The sequence below is a fragment of the Cannabis sativa genome, unplaced genomic scaffold, assembly GCF_029168945.1.
Source record: "Cannabis sativa cultivar Pink pepper isolate KNU-18-1 unplaced genomic scaffold, ASM2916894v1 Contig3, whole genome shotgun sequence".
Lineage (NCBI taxonomy): Eukaryota > Viridiplantae > Streptophyta > Magnoliopsida > Rosales > Cannabaceae > Cannabis > Cannabis sativa.
In genome coordinates this window covers 6,484,568-6,495,000 of record NW_026870039.1, presented here as the reverse complement: position 1 = coordinate 6,495,000, position 10,433 = coordinate 6,484,568, and the positions used below count along the sequence as shown (strand labels likewise).

Here is a 10,433-nt window from a genome sequence, read left to right as displayed (position 1 = left end):
GACTGCTGAGAAGCAAAGGCAAGTTCCCTGCATGGTATTCCCCAACTCCTGACCATGAAACTGATTGATCCAGAAATTCGTTTTACAACATGTAATGGCTGGTTTCAGTTTTTGATATGGTTCGCATTTTGATACAGAAATATGTGTATATATATATAGTTTATATAAATATGTATATATAGTTTATATATATGTGTGTAATGTTCATAGCTGTTGGATTTTTGGGTTATTGTATTTTGGCCAAATGTATCTTAATGCTTTTGGTTCTTTGGAATGAATTTGGCTGTATAATTATTTCGAGGGTGCAATGAACTAATTTTTATTTCATGAGCGACCAGAAAAAAAAAGTAACTTTTATCTGATTCAAATGTTAAAAACGTCATTATTAGTGTACCTGAGAGTGTGAAAGATCAAGTGAGAAGAAAGAGTTCTGAGAAAAAAAAAATCAGAAGCAAAAGTTAGTGCAGTTCCAATGTTTTTTTTTTCTCTATCTTTTGAAATATGTCACTCAAATTTTACTTTTTTTATTTTGTATTAAATTTTTCATTAATATCTTTATTTCTTTTATATTTAAAATATATAATATTATATGTTATATGATATATTTTAGGTACATTAGTATTTTTTCTTCATTTTAGAGAAATAATAAATTTAAAACATTAGTTGGGAGTGCTCATTCTCAATGCCCATCAATGGAGATTTGTTAATTTAATTTTAGTTTTAATGAACTTGCTTCCATCATGTCAAATGAAGAATCTTACATAATAGACTAAGTTATAGTTTCTAAGTTAAGGAGAGAGAAATTGCTTAGATCATCTGTAATTTGAATAAAGAAGATGGGATAGAAAAAATATGGAGATTTTTTTTTTCTCATTTTTTAAAGAACTAATATATTCTTTTTTGCTTTGAGAATTATTGTAATATATAGCTGATTAGATAAATAACACTTGTTAATTGTTATAATCACGTGAGTTGTCTAATAAGAGAAATTCCATATATGATCAAATTTCTTTTGATGACGAACACTATATAGTTTTCAATAGCATATTAGTTGGATTTAACAGAATTTAACAGGCCAAATTAATATAAGAAATAACCAATCCTAATTACAGATAGCAGAATAAGGACTCGGTCAATTATCAATTTTTATGTTTTTCCCATCTTTAAATACGGAACATGCAAAAATGAACCTAGTTTTATTTACCCAAAAATCAACAATTAGATTCAAAACTCGTGGGTGTATAACAATCCCATTTTTTCTGATGCTAAAATAGGAAAAAACATCAAACATGTTTCTAAACTTTCTCAATACCCATCAATCCAAAATGTCTATGTTCCAACCATTATATCAACTATAAGCAAAGAGGCTCTTCTCAATTATGGTCTCAGCCAGCCATGGCAAATAATCATCATTACCCTTTCTCAAACCTTACTACCATATTGTTCTTATTCATCATCTCTTTCCTTTCTCTAACAACTTTGTCCTTGTCATTAACCGATGCTGAAGCCTCCTTCATAGCTCAACGCCAACTCTTAACTTTCCCAGAAAATGGCGACCTTCCCAACGACTTTGAGTACGAGTTTGATCTCGTCATTACATTCGCCAATGAAAGATTGAGAAAAGCCTACGTTGGGCTTCAAGCTCTAAAGGATGCCATTTATTCTGACCCCTATAACTTCACAGGAAATTGGGTTGGAGCCAATGTTTGCGCCTACACAGGAGTATTTTGCGCACCTGCCTTAGACGATCCAAAACTCAGTGTTGTTGCCGGTGTTGATCTTAACCACGCTGACATTGCTGGCCACCTTCCGGTTGAGCTTGGCCTATTGACTGATGTTGCTCTTTTCCACATCAACTCCAATCGATTTTGCGGCATTATACCAAAGAGCTTTAAAAGGCTTACACTAATGCATGAATTTGACATCAGCAACAACAGGTTTGTTGGAGGATTCCCTGATGTCGTCCTAGAATGGCCTGATGTCAAATATCTTGATATCCGATACAATGATTTCGAAGGCCAGTTGCCTCCGGAACTCTTCGTAAAGAAATTTGATGCAATTTTCTTAAACAATAATCGATTCAAGTATATAATCCCTGAAACATTGGGGAACTCCACTGTTTCGGTTGTAACTTTTGCCAATAACATGTTTAATGGATGTATTCCTCGATCGATTGGCAATATGCCGAACGTGAACGAAATTATATTCTTGAACAACGAGCTCAACGGCTGTTTCCCTCCAGAGATTGGGTTGCTTCGTAACTTGACGGTGTTTGATGGTAGTGATAATGGCTTTGTTGGGAGCTTGCCCCAAAGCTTTTCCGGACTAGAAAGCTTGGAAGAATTAGACATTGCGAACAATAAGCTCACCGGGTTTGTACCAGATTACGTTTGTAAGCTGCCCAAATTGCTTAACTTCACTTTCTCTAATAACTTTTTTAATGGTGAGGCTCCTTCTTGTGTACCGTCGTCTGGTAAAACAACCGTTGTTTTGGAGGATGAATATAATTGTTTGCCTGGACGGCCTAACCAGAAGTCAACTAGAACTTGCTTCCCTGTTGTAACAAAACCAGTCGACTGCAGCAAGAATTGCGGTGGTGGTGACCCATCGCACAAGCCACCGTTGCCCAAGCCTTCTTCGCCATCTACACCAAAGTCACCATCCTCGTCACCACCAAAATCTACTCCAACAGAATCACCCTCGCGTACACAAGTGCCAGCACCTGAAACACCCAAGTCAGAACCACCACCAACAAATATCCCATCCTCGCCTAAGAGTCCAAGTCAGCCAAAGACTCCTGAGTCACCTCCCACTACACCATCAAAACCAACTCCTCTTTCTCCTCCAATGGCTCCCACTACACCATCAAACCCAACTCCTTCTTCACCTCCAACAGCTCCTACTACACCATCAAAACCAACACCCTCATCTCCAATAAACGCTCCTATTCCTACTCCTACTCCGACCATACCATCAAAACCGACTCTGCCTTCTCCTCCAAAGGCCCCGTCTACACCATTAAAACCAACTCCCTCATCTCCTCCTGAGGATAACTCTCCCAAGTCACCACCATCCCAAGATTATGATACTGCACCACCACCAGACCCCACTGATAGAAGTCCAATCAGATTACATCCTCGCCCACCGCCACAAGCAGAATCACCAGCACCAGAGCCATCACAGCCTCCTAAGCCACCTACTGAATCTTCACCACCATCACCTAAGCCACCCACTGAATTGTCTCCGCCATCACCTAAGACGTCTGATAGCTCTCCTCCGCCGTCTCCTACACCTACTTTGCCACCAAATTCTCCATCACCTCAACCTAAAAGGTCATCTCCTCCATCATCACCTAAGACTGATAGGCCTACTTCTCCTCCAGACTCTCCATCATTTGAACCTAAAGAGTCGCCTCCACCATCTCCAAAATTAAAGCAACCACCACCTTCTCAGTCCCCATCGCCACCATCTCCATCAAATCCACCTCAATTAATATATTCACCACCTCCACGAGTTCCGTCTTCCCCCCCACTGGTGGTTCACTCACCACCCCCACCTATTTACTCTCCTCCACCACCTATTCACTCTCCTCCACCACCACCAGTTCACTCTCCACCACCACCAATTTACTCACCACCACCACCTATTTACTCACCTCCACCACCAGTTCAGTCTCCACCCCCACCGACTCACTCCCCACCACCACCGGCACACTCTCCTCCACCACCTGCTCACTCGCCACCACCACCTATTTACTCACCTCCACCTCCGGTTAACTCGCCTCCACCCCCACCTGTTCACTCTCCACCACCTCCAGTACACTCCCCACCTCCACCTACTCACTCACCTCCACCGCCGCCGCCACCAACTCACTCTTCTCCACCTCCTCCCATGGCTGTTTCACCACCAGTATTTGATGACATCATTCTACCGCCAACTTTCGGATCCCAGTACTCGTCACCGCCTCCACCAGTGTTCCAAGGCTACTAAAGGGTTAGAATGGTGTTTACAACTGATTTTTACAATTCTATAGCTTTCTCAATGCTAGCTCAGTATACACAACTCATTTTGTAACAAAAAGCCTTTTATCAATTACTAAAATTCAATTTTATTTATTTTTTAATTTTTTCTAATGGTTTAACTATGGAGTTGTAGTAGATATGTGTTCAATAAATACATACATATAGAGATAAAGTGTAATAAATATAGAGTTATGCATATTTAACTTTACGAGTAACTTTGATCTCTTTGCTTAATACTTCAAAAAAAAAAAAAAAGAATGAAGAAAAAGAAGAAGCAAAGAACATCAAGCGGAATATATGTTACTGTGTGTAATAGCAATACTCTATCATAAAAATTTGTCTCACCCAATGAATGAAAAAATAACTTTTTTATAGTATATAATAGAAAATAGAATTATAAAAAAGAAACATACTATCTTTGTATCTTAAATAAGTTTAGGTGTTGTTTTAAAAAAAAGTTTGAGTCAATATAAATATAAATTTTGAAATTTATTTTATTTTATTATTCATATGACAACCTAAGTATAAATTTTGTTAAAGTTATTTTTTCAAAATGATTTTTTAGCTATGATTTTGTTGACACAGAAAATTAGTCAACTCGCTCATATATATATATAGATGAGATGAAAGTTAGAAATAATTAAATAAAATAGAGAGCACACATAAGAATTCATAGTAGATCACTCTTTGTGTCGCAAGAGTAATGAAGCTACGTCTACTTCGAGTTTCATTTCTCGCGAGAATTATAAGAAAATTTGGCTAAGTATGAAAGTTTTAATCTCTAGAGAGAGAAGCTATGACCTTATGTGTAATTTTTTGAATGTGAAAAATGAGAAAGATGTCTCCTTTTATAACAAAATAAACCAATTTTAAAATAGATGTAGTTAGGCAATTATTATTTTAAGAATAAAATAATTAATAAAGTATATGTCAAAATATCTCAAATTAAGCATTATTCGAATTTCTACAAAAATATCTAAGTTATTTAAATATTTAAAATACAATTTATAAATTTCTAATAAGTAAAATGATATAAAATAGCATAAATATCATTTTTCTAACTTATAATTTATAAAAAATTAAATATTTAACAAAATAACAAAATTTTGAATTTGAAAATATTATGGTTAGAATATATATAAAAATATTTAGTTAATTTCAAATTTATTAATTATTTAATTTATCATATAAGATAATTTTAATATAATACTTCAAATTAAAAAAGATAAATATATCTTTTAATTTAAAATATGCCCAATATTAAAATATCTAATCTTATAATTAAATAATACATAAATATTAAAGAAATTAACAAATTTTTAAATCTGACCATAATTTAAAAAATAAAATAATCAATTTTTAAATTTAAACCTCAAAATATCATAAAATTAATAATAATCTATTAAAAATTATATATTATTAATTTAAAATTGATATTTAAGTTCAAATATATTAAAAAAAATATATTTTATTTTGAAATTAGGGTTTGAAAATTGGAAAAATTCGAAATTTGGGAAAAAATCCCACAAAAATCGGGTTGGAGGAGTGGCTGCCCAGGAGGGCTGCATGTGCAGCCCAGGAAGGCTGCACGCAGCCCTGGATGCGCATAGAAGGGAGGTCTCCAGCCGAGAAAACTTGGCGTGTGCAGCATGTCCCTGGGCGAGCTGCAGGGTGCACATGGGCGTGAGACACGGTATCGTGTCCGAAGGCATGCGCTTCAGATAGGGTCACGCACGCGCGGATTCCCTCCTTGTTCGAGTCCCTGGTGCACTTGATGCACCATTGAATCCCAACATTTCAAAATTTCATAACTTTGTCAACTTTTATCGAAATCGAGTTTTGTAAAAAACAAAGTTGCTTAATTTTTTACAAGGGATCCAAATAAAATATTTTCAGAATAAAAATAAAATTATTTTCATGGAAAAATTTTGTAATTCACATTCAATCATTAAATAATCACATAAACCAACATGAACACATCCAAATCAACATGCAAACAATATTCATCGTTTTGAATCCATATTTCATGAAAGTAAATCATTACCATGGCTCTGAGGCCAGTTGTTGGGAATATTTTACCAGGATCTAGATTTACTAACAAGTATGTTGAATTAACATCCTAAATATGAATTCTCTAAAACAATGAAATAAAGACATAAGGGTTTAAGAAAACCTTACATTGGGTACAGCGGAATATAATGACTCCTTCCGTTCAAGATCTCTAGCCCTTGATTTCTTTCTGTCGCAGAGCATTATCAAGATCTGAACCTGGATCTCTTTCACTCCTTCGGGTTTGGTTACCACCGTCTTACTCACTATGATTGAGTATTTGACTTGCTACGTGTGGGCATGACACTCATCACTCAAGGTTCGAATGGTGAATAAAAATGAAGGAGGTGAAATCTCTATAGAAGGAACTCTCTCATCTAGGTTTGGTTGCATAGTCAAGTTGACACTAATTTGACAAAGTGTCAAGTGGATGAGATGAGAGCATCATGTTTCTTTTATAGTGTTTCAACTAGGGCTTAAGGTTGAATTATATGAATTAAAAAAGAATAAAATATTGGGCAAAAATACCTCTTGGCTGTACACAATAAGTGGACCAATCTCTAGTTACAATTTTACCACTTTATTTCAACCACTTATTCTTCATTTCAATAATACCATATTTTCCAATTCAAACCTATAAATGCCAAAACTATTTATTTAATAATTATAATTAATTACTAAATAAAATTGTCATTTATGTAATTTATTAATTAGACCATACAAAGTCTCTTAATTAACAAATTGATCCCAAAACCTCTTTTCTTCACAATTAAGCTCTTGCTTAGTGAAAATTCATAAATAAGACAAGTCTAATTTTAGAATTATAATTGATTAATTAAAATCAATTAACTGAGTCTGCAAGTAGTATTATCTCAACTAGTGAGGGGACCATGAGCCTATATAACCGAGCTTCCAATAAGCAGATCTAGAATTTACCAAGTAAATTCTCAACTTATTAATTCCGCCTTGCTCCACTATAGATTTGGAATTGAATACACTCTCAGTTATATAGAACGCTCTATATGTACCACGATATAGATACGTTATGATTATCCATTGTTATAATCCTAATAGTCAAGGATCCTCTATAGATGATCTACACTGAATAGGGATAAATTTACCGTTCTACCCTTCAATATATTTTATCCTTAAAACACTTAGATATCTATAAATGATACTTCAGTAAACTAATATAATTACTGAAATGAGGCCTCAATCATTTATCTCTATTCAGCCAACCTCGAAGGAGATCATCGTTTCACTTCTAAGTACCTATAGAAGCTATAGATTCCATATCTATGATTAGCGCTCCCACTCAATTGTACTATCATGTTCCCAAAATGTACGTATCACCAAGACCAAAAAGTAGGCTTAACCGTGTGAGGATTAAGATCCATAGACCTAAGATCAACCATTGATATTGACTTAGAAAGATATAACGGTAAGTTTAGGATATCTTATCTAAGATCAATATCGGTCCCTTCCAATGCATACTCCATACATCCGATACTGGTAAACTTTGCCAATGCCCTGGAAAGAACATAACACTTATCCAAGGTGTAAGTATACCTATCGGTGATTATCATGCCAGTCTAAATCCAATAAAATGACAAATCAAGGAATTAAACTTTTGAACATATAATCATGATTATATTCTACTGTCCTGGCGACACTATAATCATGAACAAATACATACATTTTGGACTTAATAGAATTTATACATTAAACAATCATGAAATAAATTATGTGAACCATGTAACATAAAATGCAGTTTCTGATCTTTATTAATTAGTAAATCTGATTATTTTGAAACGGGTTTTATTTAGGGCACAAAACCCAATAGAAAATCCTATTAAAATAATAATAAAATATTAAAAAATGTGAAAAAATATATGTAAGCTATATTTGACCGTTGATGGTGATCTAACGGTAAAATTGACTTCGGAGGTCGGTCGTCAATTTTAAGAGCTTGAATCACGTTCGCGGAACTTTTTCAAGTAAGTTGTAGTTGAAATTCGTAACTCATTTGAGGATAAAATTTGAACCAAATATCTTTAGAATTACAATTTGCTTGTGAGACATGACATGATAGAGAATTTAAATATCTTTGAAATGTAATTTAAATCGCGTTAATCGATGATGGAGGCCTCTCCTTGCTAATGGACCTGACAAGAGGTGTTGAATACCCCTCCACATCAATCGTCATGGCATGGCTTGGTGGAGGAGCATAAGGAGGAGACGGAGGTAAATAAATAAAATAACACGAAAACAACTCAAAAATAAATGAAGCATAAATAACAAGTAACACAAAAATTAAAAAAAACAACACATCTACAACCCTTTTTACAGTGACATTGTCAAAAATATTATCTGATTCAACATTCTTAACTGGGATTTACCCTTTCTCTACATATAAACAAAATAACAATAAACAACACAAAAACAACTGTTAAACAACAAAATACTACATTCAAACAAAACAAACACACAAAAACAAGATAAAAAGAAGAAAAAAGACATATTACATATGAAAGTAATACATCCCATAGAAATATAGAAGTAAAATAAATTACAAGAAAACCCCTAAAACATCACAAAAACAACTAAAAAAATACCTTATCAAGCTTGGACATGTGTAAAAATTTATCGTCCAACTCGAAATCTGAGTCTGAATTTCAACCACGGGACGAGGACGTTTGGACATCCTCCTCTTCGAAGTTTCACCAAGAAATTTGTGTTTGTTTAGAACTAGTGAGGTAAGGCTTGGGGGTGTTTTCTAAAATTCCTCTTACCCATTAAGGATTGACACAAGTTTTTCTGAGGCATTTTTGTGGGATATTTTACAACTCGAGAAGAAGACTTTGATTGAGTAATAGCCATAGATAATGAACAAGCAAAGTATTTATATGAGAAACCAACAAATAAATAGAAAAAATGTAGAGAGAAAATTATAATTTTAAAAAAAAATTGCATAAATTTAATTTAAGTAACCACCAAAAATTGCCCCTAAGACAGTAGCTGGATGTGTGTGTGTGTGTTTTTTTTAAAAAAAAAACACAAGAAGAAGATGATGAATAGTTAAATGGGATAGTGGGTATAAACCACTAAAACGTGGTGTGAAAGAGAGAACAATTGTATTAAAATGATGATCACATTGAATTAAAAGAAAAAAAAAACTGTCACAAATGTGACAATACACAGTCACATTAAATTTTTTAACACTTAAAATCAAAATAAAAATAAAAATAAATAAATAAACACATGCAAAACTCTAGGCTGACACGTTTAAAAAAAAATAAAAAATTTTTATCAGCAAAACATTATTAGAATGCATAAAATAGAAGGTAGTATAAAAATAGACACTAAAAAAGAAATTAATGCTCTATCACAATATAATTAAAATAAATGAGAAAAATACAATATAAAATATAAATTTCCCTATATTTATTTATATATGTAATACATTATTAGCGCTCAATACATCATTTAAATGATTGACGGTACATTTGTTAACACGGTTAAAAATAAATCATATAGAATACACTAAATTATTAATTATTACATATATTACATTGGTTTGTAACTTCTTATTTTTTTTTTTTTAAAAAAAAAAAGAAAAAAGATAATATTAAAAGTAAGAAGTATAACACGCCATATTATCTTCCTTAGCAAGAGAATTATATATGTATATAAATTTATTATTAATTAATAATAATATATGATAACTCATACATCATTATTAATTGATATTTTTTTAAAAAAAGTTTTGAGTTTATTTGTAATAAAATTAGCACTATTGAAAGAAAATAAGAAAGAAAAAAATAATATTAAATAAAATAATAGAAAAAACTACAAATGAGATAAAATAGAAGATTGAAGGGAAAGAATGCCTCATTATCTACCCTAACAACAGAATTATAAATATATATAAGACTAATTAGTAATTTTTTCCCTGAACTTTGACATATAATAAATCGTGCTCCTGAACTTTTTTGGCCGTTAAAAATTCTCCCGAACTATTGAGATTGTTAAATTTAAGGACTTTTGTCTAATTTCATTCAATTTTACTGTTTCAGTGATTGTTTATGTACTAAACCATGCTCCACAGACTTTGATATCTATCAAATTATGCCCCTCAAACTTTGATATATACATAATCATGCTCTTTGAACTTTCATCCATAATTTGTTTTATTAAAATTAGACAAAAGTCCTTGAATTTAACAATCTCAATAGTTCAAGAGAATTTTTAACGGCTAAAAAAATTCAGGGACACGATTTAGTACATGTCAAAATTTAAGGAGAAAAATTACTAATTAGCTAATATATAAATATAGATTAAGTATATAAATAAAAATTTCCC

At 32.8% G+C, this 10,433-nt stretch overlaps 2 protein-coding genes across 2 annotated transcripts in view; both read left to right on the top strand.

Annotated features, from left to right (window-relative positions):
• Positions 1 to 327, top strand: part of LOC115703215 (CCG-binding protein 1) — a 1,380-nt gene extending 1,053 nt beyond the window's left edge. The window contains exon 3 of the mRNA XM_030630729.2: positions 1 to 327. This exon is cut by the window's left edge and continues 241 nt beyond it. Coding sequence (XP_030486589.2) covers positions 1 to 68 — 68 coding nt within the window. The 3' untranslated portion in view covers positions 69 to 327.
• Positions 328 to 864: 537 nt separating this feature from the next.
• Positions 865 to 4,234, top strand: LOC133033305 (pollen-specific leucine-rich repeat extensin-like protein 1). The gene has a single exon (XM_061108026.1). The coding sequence runs from the start codon at positions 1,396 to 1,398 to the stop codon at positions 3,988 to 3,990; it is 2,595 nt and encodes an 864-aa protein (XP_060964009.1). The 5' UTR covers positions 865 to 1,395; the 3' UTR covers positions 3,991 to 4,234.
• The last annotated feature ends 6,199 nt before the right edge of the window (positions 4,235 to 10,433 follow it).

Bases quoted from the DNA above. Each gene is read 5' to 3' on its own strand.
- LOC133033305 (XM_061108026.1), top strand. From the start codon at position 1,396: ATGGCAAATAATCATCATTACCCTTTCTCAAACCTTACTACCATATTG.